We start from the raw sequence: 23,519 nt of genomic DNA, 5'->3' as shown, positions 1-23,519 counted from the left end.
AAAGAACTTGTTATTTATGAGTTTTCTTATCTCTTTTGGTGGACAGAGACTTCCAGGGGCAGGGCTTACAGGTCTGCAGGGCAGAGAGATTTACGGGCCCTGTCCCTGCCTGTGACATCGTAGTCCCATGTGAGCCACCTGAGGTGGAACTAAAGTTGAAGTTATTATTAACTATCTATAGACCCCACTAACCCTGATTGTGTGTCTTATGTGGTCTGTTGTCTTTGTGGTTGTATGTTTTGTTTGACTTGCTGTTTTCAGTTATTTATTAGGATCCTCATAGAGGACATAACCTGGCCTTTCCCTTTCTCTCTCATCCTGATTCTGACAGCATCTGTAACTGGATTAAAGATCTTTTCTTTCAGGAAGCCCTCCAGGCTTTCAGTCTTAAAGAAGTCTCCCTACACACCCTTATCCTCATCCACTATCTTTCCAGGGCGAATAAGAGACATTTTTTCCACAGGTCGGACCCCAGCCTCTGGGAGGAAGAACTACTACAGTGGTAGTCTGTAGTTATCTCTGAAACTGCCACTGTTTCTATTTCTCCCCTCTGTAGGAATTGTCTTCCTCTGACTCACAATAGGAAAGGGAGAGAAGCAATGGGCCCTGGGCTGGGGGACAAGTGGGGGGTGTCAGCAGTTAATTATGAAGCAGGGAGAGATAGTTTTTTGTTGATTTTTACTGGCTGCAGTCCGCTCTGCTGGCGTAGGGGTCTGGTCCGGTGTCTTATCAAAACTACACTAGATTCAAGGTTGCAAGTTTTCTGCAAGCACAATTAATCTTTTTCTGCCCTGTTTTATTCTTTTTTTAAATTTAATAAATCTTTATTGTTCAGATTATTACAATTGTTCCTCTTTTTTCCCCCATAGCTCCCCTCCATCTGGTTCCCACCCCACCATCTGCCCTTACCTCCCACCCCCACTGTCCTAATCAATAGGTGTATGATTTTTGTCCAGTCTCTTCCTGCACCCCCCACACCCTTTTCTCCCCGAGAATTGTCAGTCCACTCCCTTTCTATGCCTCTGATTCTGTTATATTCACCAGTTTATTCTGTTCATCAGATTTTTTTATTTACTTGATTTTTAGATTCACTTGTTGATAGATATGTATTTGTTGTTCATAATTTTTATCTTTGCCTTTTTCTTCTTCTTCCTCTTCTTTAAGAATACCTTTCAGCATTTCATATAGTACTGGTTTGGTGGTGATGAACTCCTTCAGCTTTTTCTTATCTGTGAAGCTCTTTATCTGCCCTTCAATTCTGAATGATAGCTTTGCTGGGTAGAGTAATCTTGGTTGTAGGTTCTTGCTATTCATCACTTTGAATATTTTTTGCCACTCCCATCTGGCCTGCATAATTTCTGTTGAGAAATCAGCTGACAGTCGTATGGGTGCTTCCTTGGAGGTAACTAACTGTTTTTCTCTTGCTGCTTTTAATATTCTCTCTTTGTCTTTTGCTCTTGGCATTTTAATTATGATGTGTCTTGGTGTGGTCCTCTTTAGATTCCTTTTTTTGGGGTTCACTGTGCTTCCTGGACTTGTAAGTCTATTTCTTTCACCAGGTGGGGGAAGTTTTCTGTCATTATTTCTTCAAATAGGTTTTCAGTATCTTGCTCTCTCTCTTCTTCTGGAACCCCCATAATTTGGATGTTGGTATGCTTGAAGTTGTCCCAGAGGCTCCTTACACTATCTTCATATTTTTGGATTCTTTTTTCTTTTTGCTTTTCCGGCTGAGTGTTTTTTGCTTCTTTGTATTTCAAATCTTTGACTTGATTCTTGCGATCCTCTAGTCTGCTGTTAGATCTCTGTATAATATTTTTTATTTCAGTCAGTGTATGCTTAATTTCTAGTTGGTTCTTTTTCATATCCTCGAGGGTCTCACTAAATTTATCAGCCTTTTCTAGAAAATTCTTGAAAAACCTTATAACCGTAGTTTTGAACTCTATATCCAGTTGTTTGCTTTCCTGCTTTTCTTTCATTTGTGACCTGTTTCTTTGTCTCCGCATTTTGGCTGCTTGACTGAGTTGATAGAGTGGCTTTGTGTGCTAGGTGTCCTATAGGGCCCAGTGGCTCAGCCTCCCCAGTTACCTGAGGTGGACACTCTTGGTGCACCCCTTTGTGGGCTGTGTGCACAGTCTTGTTGTAGTTAGGCCTTGATTGTTGTTGGTATCACTGGGAGGAATTGACTTCCAGGCCAACTGGCTGTGAGGATCAGCTGTGTCTATGCTGGGAAAACTTCTGTGCTGGAGACACCCTTATGAGACAAGACTTGCAAAAGCCTCTGTGCTCAGCTTGGATGGGGTGGAGTCTCAGGGCAGAGCAGACAGCATTGGTTTCCTGTCATCCCTGCCCTAATAGGCCCCTGTGTCTCAGTGTCCCATGGTAATTGCTGCAAGCACCTCTGAGAGAAAGCTGCCCTCGAGTTCCGCCCACTGCCAGACAGTCCAGTTTCTCCCCGAATGAGTCTGGGTCCCCAAAGTCTTGCTTGGAACTGGAGTTCAGTATAGTCGGAAGCTTTTAACTCCCTCCTGCTTGAGAAAGCCAGCCGCGTACTCAGTTGCCCGCCCTCTCCATTCACGCATCTTGGTACCTCTGCCTTCCGCAGTTCCTCTGAGTCTCAGTGTGCTTTTCTCTTACCTGACAGTCCAGTTTCACCCCGTATGAGTCTGGGTCCTCAGAGTCTTACCCAGAACTGGAGTTCAGCGTAGTCGGGAGCTTTTGTCTCCCTCCCACTTGAAAAAGCCAGCCGCGCACTCAGTTGCCAGTCCTCTCTGCATGTGTCTCAGTACCTCTGCCTCCTGAAGCTCCTCTGAGTCTCAGTGTGCTTTTCTCTTTCCTTCTAGTTATAGAATTTCCACTCATCCCTCCTTCCTGTGGTTCTGGATGATGTCCATTTTGTCTTTTAGTTGTAGTTTTGAAATTGTTGTGCAAGGCAGCAGTTTAGGTGTTTACCTATGCCACCATCTTGGTTTCTCCCTGTTTTATTCTTTTTAACCCTTCCAATACTAAATTAGACTGATATAATATACTTGAAGTTGCATAAGGAAAAATATAGTAGTTTTTACTAGACTAATTTACCTGTTCTTAGTTTTATCACAGAAGGTCTAGATATATTTTCTTTAAAGTAAAAGTACATTTAAAATGTGTTCATAAATATTAATCTAAAAATGCTGACTGTTCACTTTTGGTAATCTTTAAAGGATTGAGGCTTCTAAGAATAAAGAATTCTAATACATTAAAAAAACACAAAAACCTAAACTCCCAGGAGCCAAGCGGAAGAGAAACGGAGCTGAAGTCCACAGCTGTCCTGGTGATTTAGAACTGGTTGCTAGGCAGACTCAGCCCCCGAGAGTCAGGTGAAAGGGGGGTTGGGGGGCTGGATGCCCGAGCTGCCTGCAGTGGCCCTGGAAGAAGCAGTAGCAGCGAGAAAAGCAGGGGACAGCAGACATTTACCTGACACTAGAGCTGCCCTGCTGCTGCCCAGTGAGTAATGAGTGTTTTACAACAAGCAATACAAGGCTTAGGCCTTTGGCTTGCTGGCTGCAGCAGTTAAACCAGAAGCCAGTGACTGCTACTAGCCTTCCTGCAGCCCCAGGAATAGAGCAGCAGGCCCGGGATCTATAAAAGCAGCAGATAGAAGCTCCCTGTTTGCAAATGTACTGAAAGGGTTCAGTACCTGTTGCTGCTGGAAGAGGAGGGGCTGAGATCCCCTTCCAGTGCACTCCCTTGGGAGAGGCCTGGTCACTGCTCTGCCACAAAGGGGACTGGAGGGAAGACAAGGGGCCTAAAACCCAAGCCACTGCCACAGAAGCACTTTGCAATATGCAAAGCTGTTTCTAACTGCAACTCTGGCTATTTTGGACTGGCAGCTTAAAGTCAAAGAGCAACGAGAGACAAGGATAGCAGGGCCCTGTAACTAGTAAACAGAGTTAACAAAAAGGGAAAAGGAAAGGCACTCTCCATGGACCCGGGAGCCTTCAGGACTTTGAGATTCTCTAAGAGAGGAGGAGTCTGACTGAGGGACTAACAGAGACCCCGTTGGGTTAGGAGGACAGGAGACTGCATATTGAACTTATAGACTGCAGTTTGCTAGGCAGAGGTCCAGTCCCAGTTGTGTAGGGGTTAAACTGCCTGTATACAGCAAAACAACTTTCTCCCGTGCCAGAATAAATTTTAGGGAAATTAGACAGGCTGTGTTTGTGACTAGAAAGAAGAACCAGCCACCATATACAGCCCTGACAGTGGCCTGCAGAAAACTGTAGATGATGCCTGTGTCTTCATGGACATGACTCCAGAAAGACAAGGACAATTTAGCTTTGTATGGGAAAGTCAAAAATAGACTTTAGTCACCTCCCTAAGATGTTTGTATAGCCCTACCATGTGTCATGTTTAGTAGCAGAAGATTTAGCTGTCAGAAGTGGCCGCAGTGCCAATGTTATACTTCATTATGGGCAAAGAAAAATACCCATCAAGTTTAGGTCTCTATTGAGAGACAGTTGGCAGCCTGTATACTGTCTTGCAGGCCTGTGTGATCATGCCCATGTCAGGGGTGGCACAAACATCAACTTTAGGGAATTGGGGGAGGCCTGTTTGGAACAGAGGGGAATAGTGAAGTGGTGAGCCCTCTGTTACAGGAATTATAGACCCCATGAGGTCCTGTAACATGTGAGACCCTATAAAGGAATAAAGCTCCCTTAGTCCATTCTGAGAGGGCATGTCACCCCTTCCAGAGACCATATATAGTTTAAGGACAAGTCAAGTAGGGGGAACCCTACTACAAGGACAGCTGTAACTGTCTACTTGAATATAGACATATTTTGAATTTCTTCTTGCCATTTGAAGACAGTTATATTACTCTGAAGAGTCCATGAAAAGGACTTACAAGGAAAATCAGATCTTAAAGCAGGTCAGTATATTTTTCTCCTTATATAATTCCTCCAAAATTTGGCAATGCTTAATAAATCATGGCAATACATTTCTTTGCATAAATTCAGTAAGACCGGTTTCTAATAGCAGTTTTATTAACCGAAAACTTTGACTGGAGCATCATGTTTTAAAGAGCCCTGTCTGAACTCTGAAGACTTGAAGCCAATAAGAGTGCCAAGGAAAAAGCCTGGTATCCTGCTTGGGAGCCCTGAAAATGGCTGGCGCTGGAGCGTCAGGCCCATGCCCTACCATTGCTGGCAGTTGGTCAGAGTAGAAGGGGAGCAATAAGTGCACCTCTGCGTCCCTGAAGAACCCTGACACACTCTAGGCTGCAACGAGTAGGAGGGCTACTGAGATGGGCCTTAAAACCTAGGGTGTGGGACCAGGTGGAGTCGCTACAGGGAAGGGATTTACCTATCTCAGCAGATACTACAGGCAGGCCAGACGGCAGCTGGATGGCTTGGCTTCCTGGCCCTAAGGGGCACACTAAGATTCAATCATGAAATTCTGGCAAAGGTAGGTAGTTACCATTCTTGTTGGGTTTATGCAAACAATCAGGCCAAATTGAATACAATAGATAAATTGGTCTTGATTTGGCTCTTTTAATAAACACAGAGGTAATTTTAAGGATAAAAATTCTATTTCAATAAAGGTTATTAAAACTGAAATGTTTTCTTTCCCTTCCACTGGACCATTTGTTACAGTTTGTCTCTGCCAGGTCGCAAGCCCACCTCCTTTTGTGCCCAGGCCTCATCATCCCTCTGACAGTCAGCAAGGATCTCTTGACTCTGAGAGAAAACTCAGTCCCTCCTCGTCACGAAGCAGCTACAGAAGAAATTCAACGTCCATTTTCCCTAAAAGAATTCAGAGCCAGGATCCTAGAGGTAATATATTAGGCAGTTAGACAGACATGAGCAGAGCAAGGACAATGGGCCAACTGGCACTACCAGATGTAACTAAGTCTTTCCACCTCTATGTATATGAGACAAGGGGCATATCCAAAGAGGTATTCACCCAAAGTCTTAGCCCCCAGAAAAGGCTGGTAGCCTATTTGTTCAAAAGACTTGACCCCTATGCATTTGGATGACCTACTTGCCTCTAGGCGGTAGCAGCCACAGCTATGCTTATCGAAAAAGCAAATAAGTTAACCCTAGGGCAGGAACTAATCCTAACTGCCCCACATGAGGTTGAGGCTTTACTCTGGATCACACTGGAGCGCTGGATGTCAAACGCTCAAGTCACCTAGTTTCAGGCTCTCTGGTGGACAAATGAAAAATCAGTAACAATTTATACTGATAGCAGATACACATTTACAATGGCTCATGTACATAGTGCTATTTACAAGGTAAGGGGCCTCCACAGAAGCAAGAGGGAACCAGGCTACAGATTAAGCTGCCCGGGAGGCTGCCCTAAAACCAGTGGGGCCTCTACAGATTCTAGTGACTCTTCCAGACCCTGACCTACCCAATCTAGAAAAGCTGAAATCCAACACCAATCTTTACTCAAGTTCTTACAGGCTTTACAGTCTACCCAGGAAGCAATCCAGAAGCATGTCCGAGATGCTCTGCCTGTACCAACTTCTGATCCAGTTCATCACTTCCAACCTGGTGACTCTGATTGGGTAAAGAAATTTGCCACCCAAGGACTGACTCCTACCAGGAAAGGACCACCTCCACGGCAATCAAGGTCGATGGGATCCCAACATGTCTTCCTCACACCCAGTTTAAGACAGCTAGGCAAAATAGAGAGTTCAGGACTCTTTGGAGCCTCTATAGATTATTCCTGGCCCTCATTCCAGGCCTTTATCTTATAAACAGGCCCACTGACTTTATTCAGCAAAGAATTAATTCTATTAAGCTTATAGTCCTCAGGGGTCAATATAACTCCCTCCCCAACAATGACCCCAAAGCGTCAATGATTTGACTCATGTACATAAAACCAGTGGGGAATTAAGCATCCATCTTATTATACAAACTGCTGTTTGAAATTTTAACCCTACTATTTTGGCTTCTGTAAATGCTTGCTTGCTTAAATAATAAGGAAAATAAGACTACTCCCACTTCAGAGAGGCCATAAACCTTCCCCAGATGAAGTTATCAGTGCTGGCACCAGGCCAAGCCTTTGGTTGAGGTCTCAAAGCCCCAGCACATAGGGGCTCTTTATGAACTTGCAAAGGGGGCCGGAAACACCTCATATTTGGGAGACAAAGAAGGTAAAAACATATAAATAGGGGAAGTTCCTCCATGTTGGGGCCCAGAATTTGAGAGACATTTTCCTCTGAGCCCACACATAATAATAATAATAATAATAATAATAATAATAATAATAATAATAAATGTAACTCCATCTCTCTAAGCATTGCTTGGTTCTTCTCCAGTTTTCTGTAACAAAACCATAAAAATTTTAGAAGAAAACATAAGCAATAAAATCTCAGCCATTTCTTGTAGCAATATTTTTTGGGGCCCAACAGAAACAAACAAAAAATAAACAAATTGAACTACATAAAACTAAAAAGTTTGTGTTGTTGTTGTTGTTGTTGTTGTTGTTGTTGTTTGGTGTATAGGACAATGCTTCACAGGCCAGGAGAGCATTATGCTAAGTGAAATAAGCCAGTCAGAGAAAGACAAATACCATATGATTTCACTCATATGTGGAATCTAACAAACAAGCAAAATAGAGACAGACTCATAGATGGAGTGCAGGCAGAGAGCCCTTGTGGGGGACAAGGCACTAGGGGAGAAAGGGAGATGGATTAAGAAAAAAAGAGAGAACTCAAGGACATGGACAACAGTGTGATAATTTTTTGGGGGGTGGGGAGTGTGTAAGAGGGCATAGAGGGGATAAATGGTGATGAAAAAAATAAAATAAAATTTAAAAGTTTTTGCACAGCAAAGGAAACCATAAACAAAACAAAAAGACAACTTACTGAATAGGAGAATATAATCATGAATGATACATTTAATAAGGAGTTAATACCCAAAATTTTAAAAGAAGTTATACAACTCAATGCCAAAAAACACACAATCCAATTAAAAAAATGGCAAAGGATCTGAACAGACACTTCTCCAAAAAGGACATGCAGGTGGCCAATAGACATATGACAAGATGCTCGACATCACTAATCATCAGAGAGATGTAAATTAAAACCACAATGAGATGACCCCTCACATCTGTCAGAATGGTTATCATCAGTAAATCAACAAACAAATGCTGGCGAGGATGTGGAGAAAAGGGAACCCTCTTGCACTGCTGGTGGGAATGCAGACTGGTGCAGCCACTGTAGAAAACAGTATGAAGTTTCCTCAGAAAATTAAAAATGGAACTGCCAGATCCGAACCAAGATGGCAGCATAGGTAAACACCTAAACTGCTGCCTCGCACAACAATTTCAAAACTACAACTAAAAGACAAAACGCCTATCACCCAGAACCACAGGAAAGCTGGCTGAGTGCAAGTTCTACAACTAGAAGGAAAGAGAAAAGAGCATTGAGACATGCACAAGCACTGAAAAGCTGAGGTACGGAGGTGCACAAATCAGGCTGGCGGCGGGCAACTGGGTGCGCTGCTTTTTTCAACCCAAAAGGAGACAAGCTCCCGATTACTCTGAACTTCAGTTTCTGGGGAGACGCTGGGGACCCAAACTCCTATGGGGAGAAGCTGGACTGTCTGCCATCGGGTCAGAAAGTGAGGGTGGCTTTCTTGAAGAGGTGCGTGCAGCAATCATTGTTTACTGCGCTGGGGTGTGGGACACAGGGACTTGGAAATGTGGAGGTGCAGAGACGGCTGACTGGCAGCCATCGCTGTTGCCACGCCCTAGCCTAGTGACGCCCTGAGACCCTGCCCCGCAGAATCTACAAACCCACCCAAGCTCCACGCAGCAGCTTTTTCATATAAATGGTCTGCCCTATCGCAGCTTAACCTAACAAACTGCAGCTCTGTCAGACAGCTCCAAAACCTCCAAACCCCAAGCAAAGAGGAGAAAACTGTAGTTCTCGCTGGAGCTCCTGCTGGGTGGCCTCAGACAATAGCTGACCTGCACCCCATTGGAGATCCAGAAGCCAGTGTACCTAGTGGTCAGTGTGAGATGACACCAGATTTCAACTCCTCTCATCCATAAGTGACACATTCAAGAGGCAGACTCAGTGAGCACCAAAGCCCCACTGAAGCAAGTCCTGCCCCATAAGTGTGTCTCCAGCACAGCAGTTCTTCCATTATAGACACAGCAGGTCCTCACAGCCAATTGGCCTGGAGGTCAATTCCTCCCAGTGTACCAACAGCAATCAAGGCTTAACTACACCAAGACTTTGCACTCAGCCCACAAAGGGGTGCACCGAGAGTGTCCACCTCAAGTGATAGGCTGAACCACTGGTCACCTACCACAGAAAACCACTCCATCAACACAGGGAAGCATCAAAATGCGGAGACAAAGAAACATATCACGAATGAAAGAAATGGAGGAAAGCAAACTACTGGACATAGAGTTCAAAACCACATTTATAAGGTTACTCAAGAATCTTCTAAAAACCACCAAGAAACTTGATGAGACCTTGAGGATCTTAGTGAGACCTTCAAGGACCTTAATGAGAATGTCAAAAAAATGGAAAAGGACCAGTCAGAAATTAAGCATACACTGTCTGAAATAAAGAATATACAGAAACTCAACTGTAGATCAACGTACCCCAAGAATCAAACCAAAGATCTGAAATATGAGGAAACAAAAAACACCCAACCAGAAAAAAAAAAAGAAAAAAGAATCCAAAAATATGAAGATAGTGTAAGGAGCCTCTGGGACAACTTTAAGTGTACCAACATTGGAATTATTGGGGTGCCAGAAGAAGAGAGAGAGCAAAATATTGAAAACCTATTAGAAGAAATAATGACAGAAAACTTTCCCTACCTGGTGAAAGAAATAGACTTACAAGTCCAGGAAGCGCAGCAAACCCCAAACAAAAGGAATCCAAAGAGGACCACACCAAGACACATCATAATTAAAATGCCAAGGGCAAAAGACAAAGAGAGAATCTTGAAAGCAGCAAGAGAAAAACAGTTAGTTACCTGCAAGGGAGCACCCATATGACTGTCAGCTGATTTCTCAACAGAAACTATGCAGGCCAGAAGGGAGTGGCAAGAAATATTCAAAGTGATGAACAGCAAGAACCTACAACCAAGATTACTCTATCCAGCAAAGCTATCATTTGGAATTGAAGATCAGATAAAGAGCTTCACAGACAAGAAAAAGCTAAAGGAGTTCATCACCGCCAAACCAGTATTATATAAAATGCTGAAAGGTATTCTTTAAGAAGAGGAAGAAGAAGAAAAAGGTAAAGATAAAAATTATGAACAACAAATACATGTCTATCAACAAGTGAATCTAAAAATCAAGTGAATAAAAAATCTGGTGAACAGAATGGACTGATGAATATATTAGAATCAGGGACATAGAAAGGGAGTGGACTGACAATTCTCAGGGGAAAAGGGGTGTGAGGGGTGTGGGAAGAGATTGGACAAAAGTCTTACACCTATGGATGAAGACAGTGGCGGGGGGGTAAGGGCATGGGTGGGGTGGGGAATAAGGTGAAACGGAGCTATGGGGAGAAAAAAAGAGGAACACCTGTAATAATCTGAACAATAAATATTTATTTAAAAAAATGGAACTGCCTTATTATGTAGCAATTACACTTCTGGGTATATACCCAAAGAGACCCAAAAAACTAATTTGAAAAGATATATGCACCTCTATTTTCATTGCAGTGTTATGTACAATAGCCAAGATATCAAACAACCCCAAGTGCTCATCAATAGATAAATGGATAAAGTGGTAATATGGTAATATCCCATTTTGTAATATACCATTGTGTAATATCCCATATACACAATGGGATATTACTCGACCTTTAAAAATAATGAAATTTTACCAGTTTCAAAAGCATGATGGATCTGGAGAGATTATGCTAAGTGAAATATGCCAGATTAAGAAAGACATATAATTTCACTTACATTTGGATCTAAAAACAAAACAAAACAACAACATAAAAACCAAAATGGAAACAGACTCATAAAGAAAACAAACTGATGGTTGCCAGAAAAAAAAAAAAAGAGGTGGGGGTCTGGGTAACAAAGATGAAGGGGTTAAGAAGTACAAATCGGTAGTTACAAAATAGTCATGGCATGTAGAGGGGATATAGTCAATAATATGGTCAATAGTCAATAATATGGTCAGACCTACATATGGTGACAGGTGGTTACTAGAAACATCAAGGGAACACTGTGTAAAGTATATGATTGTCTAGCCATTATGCTATACACCTGAAAATAAAATAAAATAATGTTGAATATCAACTGTAATAATGAAATTTTAAAAATAAATTTTAAAATTGCCATAAGGTTACATTCGTATTTCTAGGGCAGCACAAATGAAAGTTTGACAGCACTAAACTTTGGCAAGTATGTGGAGCAATAGGAATGTTCGTCTCCTTCCATGCGAGGCACCACCTTCCTTGGGTCAGTTAGGACATTCACAAACACTGTGACACAGCATCCCTATTCTTAACTATGTACAGAGTGACGTGCTTACTCACATGTGCCAGCAGACACACAAAATGTTCAGAATATCTAGGTTTTCCCAAATAGAAAACATTAGTATTTGTTCTCTACTTATTTTACTCTTTGGTATAATAGATTCTGCCTCACTTTGACATATTACTTCTTTATCACCTGGGTTGGGTGTTCCTTTTTTGGCAGGGGGCTGCTTGTAGGTTTTATGTATAATCCTGTGCCTTGTGAGGACCAATCAATTAATAATACTCATGATAATGTACTGAGAAAAATTAAAATGAAATAGAGCTATTTGGTCATGTCTACTATTGACATGTGAGCCCTCAAAAGGGCAAGGAAACAGCCTGGCCAGCGTGGCTCACTGGTTGAGCATTGACCTATGAACCAGGAGGTCACAGTTCGATTCCTGGTCAGGGCACATGCCTGGGTTGTGGGCTCGATCCCCAGTAGGGAGCATGCAGGAGGCAGCTAATCAATGATTCTCATCATTGATGTTTCTATTTCTCTCTCCCTCTCCCTTCCTCTTTGATTTCAATAAAAAATATTTTTTAGAATGCAAGGAAACAATTTTTATTTGCCTTTGTATATTAGATAACATGCCAGCATAATGGAAGGGATGAATGAATGAATGAATGAATGAATACTTGCTCATTTGACTTGACTTCCATTCCAGTCTCCCAATCCTTCAATAGTGTTTAAAAACCACCTCTACAGCAAGCATTCTTAGGTTTACCTCAGCTTCAATCTGAAGTTGGAGTATTTTAATCCTTTTTCATGTGTACATTATGCTCCACTAATTTGCATTGCTCTCTGCATGTCTGTCAAATCATTTTTGAGCATGTGATTGATATTCAATGTCAGATCCATGGGGCAGGCACTGTATTTCAAATACATAGCATACAATAAGAATCTATTATTAAGTGCAAGGACCCTTCCTTTCAGTGAAGCAATTTTGTTGTTTTCTTACTCCACATACTACAGTATCATCACCAGATATGGGCAGACTTGAGTCTCTGTGGCAGAGTACATGGAAGCCATCTCAATCTCAACCCTTCCTGAGAGATGTTTAAACAGATTCCATGCATGAGTTAGCAGCTAAAGGTTAGAAAGACACACAAATATGATCTTACTTTGATGTTTATCCTTTATCACACGAATGCTACACTACATTAACTTTAATGCTGTCTTCATTCCTTTTCAAATCATTTCAATTTCATATACTGTACTTGTTTTTTCAGTGAACAGAGGCTATCGATGAGGTTGCAACTAAAGTTCAGAAGGAGCTTCCAAATATGATCATCATTTAATCACTGAGAAGCTTTCCCAGGAGGAGGTTTAGACTCACCTTTATTGAAAAATGTGCTGACCATAAAGCTGAAGAATATTGTGGAGATGGCAAAACACAGCAAAAAGACAAAAACAAGAGACGGGTCACTGTACTGGATGATCGGCACAGGTTCCATCTAGCAAAACAACCAGGAAGCCAGATTAGTCATACCCTCAGTGGTCACAGCAAAACAAAAATGAAGACGAAACATCTGTATTTTAACAGTCCTGGTGAAACTGACGGCAACGCTCAGGGAGATAGAGAATAAATAGTCACTGTCTACAGATGCTCCACACATGTAGGTTTAAAGGCTACTCTGTCAGGGATGAAGCAGGCACACGCTCGTTCCCTGGCAACCCAAATGCAAGCGGCCCACACCAGGTCTCTGTTTCCCTCTTAAAGTTGAGCTGCAGCAAACAGACACTTGCCTTGACAAAGAAAAGTAGGCACGTCAAAGAGATGATAACCAAATACAAAGTGAGAAACGTGGAGAAATAGGCAGCCCAGAGCATCCAATTGCTGAGTCCTATCATGAGCTGGTACTCCTGTGGAAGAGTTAACACAAACCAAATGTATAAAATTTGTACTTGTATAAAATGCATTCACAACATAATCTGATTTACTTTTCACTAAAACCAAAATGGGTTATGTAACATCATGCCCAGTTCATGGAGATAGAAATCAAAGCTCAGAATGTCAAGTGACTTGATTACAGAATGGCAATGCTGTGATGCTTACAAGCTCTGACATGACTTATCCAGAATCAGATATTGTTAAGACATAAAAAACACTTAAATAAAACTATAAACCACTTAGATTAATATTTCCTTCCTATTAATTACATCCTCTTCAAGGAGGTATTAAAGGAATATACACCACCACAAGTGAACGTTAATTTAAACTCAAACTATAAATTATTTTGATGTGTTAATGCAGGTTCATCAATTGTAACAAATAGACCACCCTGTTGAGGGATGTGGATAATATGCATGTGTGGAGACAATATAGGGAATCTCTAAAACTCAATTTTGATGGACTTTGAAGACATTGTGCTAAGTGAAATAAGTCAGACAAAGAACAATAACTACATATGGAATCTAAAATAAAATAAAAAAGAGAGAGAAACAACAAAAACAAGCTTATAGATAGAAAACATACTGGTTGGCTGCCAAAAGTGGGAGAAGAGGGTTTGGCAAAATGAGTGAAGAGGATCAAAAGGCACAATTTCCAATTATAAGTTAAATAAGTCATGGGAATGTAATGTACAGCATAGTGCTATGATTAATACTGTATTATATGTATTTGTTTTTGTATATGTGTTATTTTTTTTAATATGTCTTTATTGATATTTTAGAGAGAGGAAGGGAGAGAAATAGAGATAGAAATGTGGATAAGAAACTTCATGGATCTACTACCTCCTACATGCCCCCAACTGGGGATTAAGTCCACAACTATGGTATGTACTCTAACCAGGAATCCAACTAGTGACCTTTTGGCTCATGGGTTGATGCTCAACTACTGAGCCACACTGGTCAGGCTGTATTATATATTTAAAAGCTGCTAGAGAGTAGATCCTAAAAATCTTCATGACATGCCAAAAAAATTTTGTAACTATGTCTGGTGATGAATGTTAATTAGACTTATGGTGGTGATCATTTCACAATGTATACAATACAGAATCATTTTTCTACTCCTAAAACTAATATAATGTTATATGTCAATTATACCTCAATAAAAACAAACTTTGTTTCTTTTTCTCTCCCTTCCTTCCTCCCTTCCTTCCTTTCTTCCTTTCTTCCTTCCTTCCTTCCTTCCTTCCTTCCTTCCTTCCTTCCTTCCTTCCTTCTTTCCTTCCTTCCTCTTCCTTTAAGCGGCTTTTTATAGGTTCTTAAACAAGATGCTTAGATCATTGATTACCTGTCTTCATTTTTAATAGTAGTCATTGAAAGCTCTAAATTTCCCTTACAGCTCAGATTTAGCTGCATATCAGCAATTTTGAGTTGTATTTTCACTATTATTTAGTTTGAAATATTTTCTAATTCCTTTGTAACGTAGTCTTTGAGCTATTGATTAATTATAAGTTTATTGTTTAATTACACAAATACTGGAGTTTTGCTAGATAACATATTGTAACTGAGTCTTAATTTTCCAGCTATTATTATTTTAAAAATGTACTTGTATTATTTCATTGCTTTTAAGTTTGAGACTTGTTTTTTGACAACATATGGTCTACTTCCAAATATTTGCTTTTCCCTAGATGTACTGCATTTATTGAATCTATAATTCAATTCCACTTTGATAAGAGACTACTCTCTATAACTTTAAGTATCTAGTCTATCAGTACACTTGAAAACTGTGTATTGTGCCATTATCAAGTACAGTATTTTATAAATATTACTTAGGTTAAGGTAGCTGAGAGTATTGTTGAGTCTCATTTTAGATCCAAAAACACAAATGGGTTAAAGTGAAAAGATGGAAAAAGATATTCCATGCAAGTGGTAACCAAGAGAGCTAGGGTAGCTATACTAATAACAGATAAAATATACTTAAATCAAAACTGTTACAGGGGATAAAGAAAGGCATTGTATGTTGAAAAGAGGATCAATTTATCATGAAGGTATAATAATTATAACATGTGTGCATCAACATCACAGCTCCAAAATACAAGAATTAAAAATTACAGGATTAGCCTGGCCAGTGTGGCTCAGTGATTAAATGTTGATCAATGAACCAAGTGGTTCTATTCCTGGTCAGAGTATAAGCTTGGGTTGCAGGCTCAATCCCCAATAGGAAGCATGCAGTTTCTCTCATCATTGTTTCTGTCGCTCTATCCCTCTCCATTCCCCTCTTTCTAATAATCAATAAAACATTTTTTAAAAAATTTTAGGATTAAGGGAGAAATAGTTCTACAACAATAGCTGGACACTTCACTATACCACTTTCAATAATGGACAGAACAATTGGACAGAAGATTAATTTAAAAATAGAGGACTTTGCCCAGCTGGCATGGCTCAGGGGTTGAGTGTCAATCTATGAATCAGGAAGTCTCGGTTCAATTCCTGGTCAGGGCACATGCCCGGGTTGAGGATTCAATCTTCAGTGGGGGACATGCAGGAGGTAGCCAATCAATGATTCTCTCTTATCATTGATGTTTCTATCTCTTCCTTCCTCTCTGAAATCAATAAAAAAATATTTTTTTTAAATATAGGACTTGAACAACACTATAAATCAATTGAACCTATTGACAGATACAGAACACACTACCCAATTACAGCAGACTACAGATTTTTCTCAAGTGTGCACAGAATATTTCCTACATGCCCCCAGGATAGACAATATTCTAGGCCACAAAATAAGTTTTACTACATTTAAGAAGATAAATAATAAACAGTATCTTTTCTAAAGACAATGTATTAAAATAACAAAAGGAAAACTAAAAAATTCAAATATTTGGAAGCAACATAATCTTAAATAACCAATGAGTCAAAAATATCAGAATGGAAAGTAGAAAATACCTTGAAACAAATCAAAACAAAAACACAAGACAACAAACTTGCAGGAGTCAGTGAAAGTAGGGCTCAGAGGGAAAATTGCAGACATAAATGCTTACACTAACAAAGAAGAAAGGTCTCAAATCAGTTACCTCAGTTCACACCTTAGAGAACTAAAAAAGAAAACTAAAGCCAAAGCTAGAAGAAGAAAGAAAATAATAAAGCTCAAAGTAGATAAATAAAATAGATAATAAACAGTAGAGAAAATCAATAAACACAAATACCAACAGAATTGACAAAATTTTAGCCAAGTAACTAAAGTGAATAAAAAACTCAAATTATTAAAATAAAAAAATGAAATTGGGGACGTTACTTCTAATATTGCAAAAATAAAAAGGATCTTAGAGCACAGTATGAATGGCTGTAGGCCAAGTAATTGGGTAACTTAGATGAAATGGATAAATTCCCAGAGACACACAACCTGCCAGACTGAATTATGAAGAAACAGAAAATCTGAACAGATTAATAATTAGTAAGGAGATCAAATCACTAATCAAAACCTTCCAACAAAGAACATTCCTGGACCAGAAGGCTTACCTGGTGAATGCTACCCAATATTTCAAGAATAATAAACAACAGTTCCTCTCAAACTCTTCCAAAAATCTGAGGAAGAGGGAACACATCCTAATTCATTCCATGAGACCAGTATTACTGTGATACCAAAGTCAGACAGATACACAGGCAAAGAAACTACAGAACAATATGTCTTATGAATATTGATGCAATATCCCTCAACAAAATAATAGCAAACCAAATTTGGCCACATATTAAAAGGATTGTGCAGCATGACCAAGTAGAATTTATTCATGGAATGTAAGAGGGTTCAACATACAAAATTAATTAACATAATGCACCACATTCAGAAAATTAGGGAAAAACACATTATCATCTCAATTGATGCAGAAATTGAAAAACTTTTAAAACACTCAAAAAACTGGGAATAGATGGAATCCTCCTCAACATAACAAAGGTCATATGTAAAAAACTATAGCTAACATACTCTTTCACCTAAGATCGGGAAAAAGGCAAGGATGACAGATTTCAATGCTTCTATTCAACCTAGTTTTATAAGTTGTAGTCAGAGCAATTAGGAAAGAAGCAGTATCCAAATTGTAAAAGAGTTAGTAAAAGTATTGGTAGATGGTATGATCTTATATGAAGCAAACCATAAAGATTCCACACACAAAAAAAGTTAGCATTAATAAATGATTCATCAAAATAAAAGGATAAAAAATCAATAAGCAAAAATCAAATGAACACTGTGCAGTACCAGTGAGCAATCTGAAATGGAAATTAGGGAAATGATTTCATCTACAATAGCATAAAAAATAATAAAATACTTAGAAATTAACCAGTGATGTGAAACACTTATACAAATGAAAAGTGAAAAATGGTTCAACTTTTCAGGCCAACACATTCACCATACTTTTGAAAATTAGAAAACACTGACAATGCCAAATGTTGGTAAAGATACAGAAAAATCTAAACTTTCAAATATTGCTAACGGATGTGTAAATTGGTAGAGCTTTATTGGTAAAGTTCGATTATATCTACTAAAGCTAAATATGCATAACCTAACATTTTGCAAAAAAAAAAAAAAAAGAACTACATATATAAAAAGTTCATAGATTCATTACTAAAAATACCCAAACTCCACACAATAAAGGAAAAGAGTGATAGTCATACTATGGAATGTTAAAACTTATAGAACTCAACAAATATAAATGAACTACAGCTACACATGTAGCAGAATGAACACAGAGACACAAAAATAGTGTAAGATTACATTTATATCAAGTTCAAAAACAGATAAAATTAACCAATAATAAATGTTTTGAGGGTACACAAGCAGCCTTCTATTGTTGGCAGTGTTTTATTTCTTAGCATGGTCGTGATAAAGTGGTCATAGTTTCTTTATGATAAATCCATTCAACTATTCTACTATAGCTTGAATGTTTGTGTTCCCTCAACAACCTATGTTGAAAATCAGATCTCCAATGTGATGGCATTCTAATGGGGCCTCTGAGAGGTGATGAGGTGATATTGCTTTTACAAAGGAGGCCTGGGAGTTGTTCTTGCTTCTTCCACTTTGTGGGTACACAATGGGAAGGTGCTACTTATGAAACATGGAGTAGGATCTCACCAGACACCAATATGTTGGTACCTTGACCTTGGACTTTTTAGCCTCCAGAACTGTAAGAAATAAATTTCTGTTATTCATAAGCTACCTAGTTTGTGGTATTTTTTTTTCAATATATTTCTTTATTGATTTCAGAGAGGAAGGGAGAAGGAGAGAGAGATAGAAACATCAATGATGAGAGAGAATCATTGATCGGCTGCCTCCTGCACGCCCCCCACTGGGGATCGAGCCCGCAACCCAGGCATGTGCCCTTGGCCGGAATCGAACTTGGGACCCCTCGGTCTGCAGACCGATGCTCTATCCACTGAGCCAAGCTGGCTAGGGCTAGTTTGTGGTATTTTTGTTACAGCAGCCTGAATAGATTGACATGTACATATAGTTTAGACACTCTTTCTGGGTGTATGCATGTTATACTTCAATGAGAAATTTTAAAATAAAAGAGAATCAGTATTTTAAGCCACATGGTTGATGTTTGTGTATCATATTCTGGGGAACCAAAAGAAAAAGTGTTAATTTATCATTGATAATTTCACAGATTTATCAAAAAATTCAGAAGTCAGAAATTGTAAACAGTTATTGAAGTTGAATTTTATCTAAATTCACCTAGACACAATTTCACAAACTAAATTAGTTATTTATTTGTATTTCACCTTATTCCAGGTATATTTTAGAGCATTTGGCATTTAAATTCTATCTGCAATATTCTTGTGAAGTTGTCTTCTAGAAATAAAACTAAACACCAAACCAAGAATTCCAAGAAAGACAAAGTTTTAAGAAATTGCCTGAAGATGTAAGTGCTTACTTCTTGTCTGCTACTGAATCATAACCACCCACCAAAGCTAAGTGGGTAGAAATAATCCAACCTTCCAGAAAAGTTTTCCTAAAAGTTTATTTTCTTCATTAGATTCCACATATAATACTTGTCTTTCTCTGACTGGTTTATTCACTTAGCATAACAAACAAAATAGAAACTGACTCAGATACAGAGAACAGACTGACAGCTGTTGCGGGGAAGGGGTACTAGGCGAAAAAGGTGAAGGGATTATGAAAAAGAATACCTCATAGACACAGACAACAGTGTGGTGATTATCAAAAGGAAAGGGGGTGTGACAGGTAGAAGAGGGAAATGGGGAGATAAATCATGATGGGAGGAGACTTGACTTGGGGTGATGAACACACAATACAACATAGAGATGATGTATTATAGAACTGTACACCCCAAACCTATATAATTTTATTAACCAATGTCACCCCAATAAATTCAATAAAAATTTTTTAAACATTTGCCTGAAAGATCCAACACTTTCCACAGAGCTCTATGTCACAAGAAAGTGGAGTTACCTTCAATCGGTTTTCCTTTTCCCACACAACAGACTGAATGATGGTAAGATAATTCACAATGAAGATAAATAAGATTACTAAAGGGGCAAAAGCAGTAAATAGGTTATAGAAGTAATCATGATAATATGTTGGGTATGGAAATCTCTGAACAAATACATGAACATTTGTGAACAACTGTTGTGCGGTCTTGCGGTTATGATATTTCATGATGGCCTTATCCAAGGCATGCTGCATAAGCAGGAACCCTTCAGAGATGTACCCTAAATAAGAAAACAAGGGTTACTAAGTACAACAGAACAATAAATAGCTAAGCTGAACAAAGAAAAAGGCAATGAAAGTATGTCAAAGATAAACAACAAAGTTAATGCTGTGATGAGGCCCTTGCCAGTCTAAATTTACAAAGCCCTATTTAGTAGGCACTAAATTTCAGTTTGGAAAGATGAAAAAACTTCTGGAGATGTATGGAGGTGATGGCTGCACAATGTACTTAATGCCACAGATCTGTACACTTCAAGGTGGTTTAAATGGTAAATTTTATTATGTATACTTTACCACAATAAAAAAGAGTTTTAAAAAAATTTACACACAGCTATCATGGTTCCCCCATACAAATACATAACACTTTTTTTTAAAAAAGATCCTAATTTGCCCTAACTGGTTTGGCTGAGTGGATAGAGTGTCCGCCTGCAGACTCAAGGGTCCCAGGTTCGATTCCGGTCAAGGGCATGTACCTTGGTTGCGGGCACATCCCCAGTAGGGGGTGTGCAGGAGGCAGCTGATTAATGTTTCTCTCTCATCGATGTTTCTAACTCTCTCTCCCTCTCCCTTCCTCTCTGTGAAAAAAAAAAAAATCAATAAAATATTAAAAAAGATCCTAATTCCCAACTTCCCAGAAGTTAAATATTGCGAGTAATTATAGAGCTGTTTTCTGCAATTTCAATCAACTGAATGAGCACTGTATTAATTACTGAACAGGGAAATACTTTGATTCTGTACCTTGACATTTGAAAAAGTAAATGAAACTCAAGCTGAGTGAGTTATATGAACTGATGTCCACTAAGGCAGTGCTACTCAGTGAGCCTTAGATCTGTCACAGTATACAAATACTCTCTTACTGGTAAACAAATTTACTATAGAAATTAAAAGCAAACACTTAAAAACTTTTATAGAAATTTGGCATTGCCATGATATCTAAAAACTGGTCTTTCTATTAATCTATATTAATCTATATAAGTCCTTTATAGGCTTTAAATATAAATCATGTGTCATATTTTCTCCACTGTGAATGATGCTTTTTAATTTTTAATAGTCTTGCATATGATCATAAATACTTAATTTTAATAAAGTTCAATTTATCATTTTTTCTTCTATAATAAACTAGAGGCTGAGTGCATGAATTCGAGCATGGGTGGGAGTCCCCTTGGCCTGGCTGGTGATCAGGGCTGATCAGAGACATCTCGCCCAGTCCCTATCGGGGCCCATTAGGGCCAGCCAGCTAGGGGAAGGGACCACAGGAGATTATCTGGCTATGGGAGGTTGGCTGTGGGAGCATACTGGCCACCAGGAGGCAGCTCCTGTTTTGAGTGTCTGCCCCCTGGTGGTCAGTGCACGTCATAGTGGATGGTTGACCAGTCATTTGGTTGCTTAGGCTTTTATATCTATACTAGAGGCCCAGTGCACAAAATTCATGCACGGGGATGGGGGGAGGTCCCACCAGCCCAGTCTGCACCCTCTCCATTCCAGGACCCCTTGGGGGATGTCTGACTGCCAGTTTAGGTCCAATCCCAGACATCCCTCTCACAATCTGGGACTGCTGGCTCCTAACTGCTCACCTACCTGCCTGCCTGATCATCCCTAACTGCCCCCCCTGTCAGCCTGGTCACCCTTTACTGCCCCCCTGCCACGCTGTTTGACCCCAACTGCCCCCCCTGCCAGCCTGGTCACCCCACGCAGCCTGCTGTTCAGTCATTTGTCCATCCCTCACTAACCCCCCGGCTGGCCTGGTTGCTCCACGCAGCCTGATGTTCAGTCGTTTGGCTGTCCCTCACTAACCCCCCTGCTGGCCTAGTCACCCCACGCAGCCTGCTATTCGGTCGTTACTGTTACTGTGATGGTGTCCTGGACAATTTGCATATTCCTCTATTATTAGTATCTTATCTAATAATAGACAAACATGTAAATTGACCGTACCTCTGCTACACCCACAGCAAATCAGGAGTGAGTATTCAAATTAACCCAACAAAGATGGTAGGTTAATTTGCATATGCAGGTGCGGAGTGGCTGGGCAGGGCGGGACACCTGCTATGAGGGGGAGGGAGGGGGCGGAGAGAGCTACAGGACCGGTGCTCAGACTGGGAGGGAAGCCAGGGGAAGGGAGGCCTATTCTTGCACGAATATCGTGCAACGGGCCTCTAGTCTATATATAAAGAGGTAATATGCAAATTAGGCCAGGATGCCGTAATGGTCACGACCAGCTCAGGAGGAGGGGCCTGGTATGGGCCCTGAGCCTGAGAGAACAACAGACAGGGTGGCCCGTGCCCGGTCGGAACCGGAGAGAACAACATGCAGAGGGGCTGGCCCCCAGCTCCAGCCCCGCGACTGTGGTGCTGGGCTGCTGGGGCCAGAGGAGCAGAGACACAAACCCACAGGGGATAAAAAAGAAAGAAAGAAATGTCATATCCTATGAAAGAGACATCTTGAAAATGCCTAAAGAAAGTTGTCATTTTTTCGTGGTGAAGGGACTGGAGTCCATGTTGATGAAAACACCTTGGCAGCTGCAGTGGCCAGCAGTGGCAGCAGCAGCAGGGTAATAGGAGTGGTGCTTTCCCCTGATCAGCCCAGTTGCCTCCCACAGAGGGAGGCCAGACTGCAGCTTAGGACATCCTAAGCCATCAGAAGGACATCCCCTGAGGGCTCCCAGACTGTGAAAGGGGGCAGGCTGGGCTGAGGGAACCCCCCCAAGTGCATGAATTTCATGCACCGGGCCTCTAGTAGATAATAAAAGCCTAAGTGACCTTTATGGCGAAACAACCAGAACGACTGGTTGGTATGATGTGCACTGACCACCAGGGGCAGATGCTCAACATGTCAGTGCACTCCCATAGGGGGAGCACCACTCATGGCTAGCGAGTGCAGCGGCAGTGGCGGGAGCCTCTCCCGCTTCCACAGCAGCACTAAGGAGCAGTGAACCAAGCAGTAAGGAGCAGCGAGCAGGCAGGTGGTAAGGAACAAGGAGTCCCGGACTGTGAGAGGGTGCAGGCCGGGCTGAGGGACCCACTCCCCCAGTGCATGAATTTCGTGTACCAGGCCTCTAGTATATAGATAAATGACTGCCTACCTGCAAAGTCATGAAGACATTCTCATAAATTTTGTTGTGGAAGCTTTATGATTTTAGGTTTTACAGTTATGTTTATAATCATCTTGAATTAACTAATTTTATGTAGGTATGAGTTAGTAATCAAGATTCATTATTTCCATAGAGATATCAAGTTATTCCATCACAAGTTATTCATAAGATTTTCTTTTCCCAATGAGTTACATTGGCAACTTCATGGAAAATCAAATAATTGTGTATTAATCTATTTCCAAACATTTCATTCCTTCTATTGATCTGTTTGTTCATCCACATAACTATATGGTAATTCCTTTTGTTGTTGTTGTTAGAGTAAGTCTTGAATGTTCTC

At 40.3% G+C, this 23,519-nt stretch overlaps 1 protein-coding gene across 1 annotated transcript in view; it reads right to left on the bottom strand.

Annotated features, from left to right (window-relative positions):
* LOC308252651 (phospholipid-transporting ATPase ABCA3-like) overlaps positions 1 to 23,519 on the bottom strand; it is a gene marked incomplete at both ends in the record, with an annotated part of 346,909 nt that overhangs the window by 261,235 nt on the left and 62,155 nt on the right. The window contains 3 exon segments of the mRNA XM_080677416.1: positions 12,823 to 12,940; positions 13,233 to 13,349; positions 19,837 to 20,096. Of these exon segments, the coding sequence (XP_080533542.1) occupies positions 12,823 to 12,940; positions 13,233 to 13,349; positions 19,837 to 20,096 (495 nt within the window).

Source organism: Plecotus auritus (assembly GCF_963455305.1).
Source record: "Plecotus auritus genome assembly, chromosome: 7".
Lineage (NCBI taxonomy): Eukaryota > Metazoa > Chordata > Mammalia > Chiroptera > Vespertilionidae > Plecotus > Plecotus auritus.
Note: the sequence above shows the minus strand (reverse complement) of the source record. Positions and strands in the feature narration are given on the sequence as shown.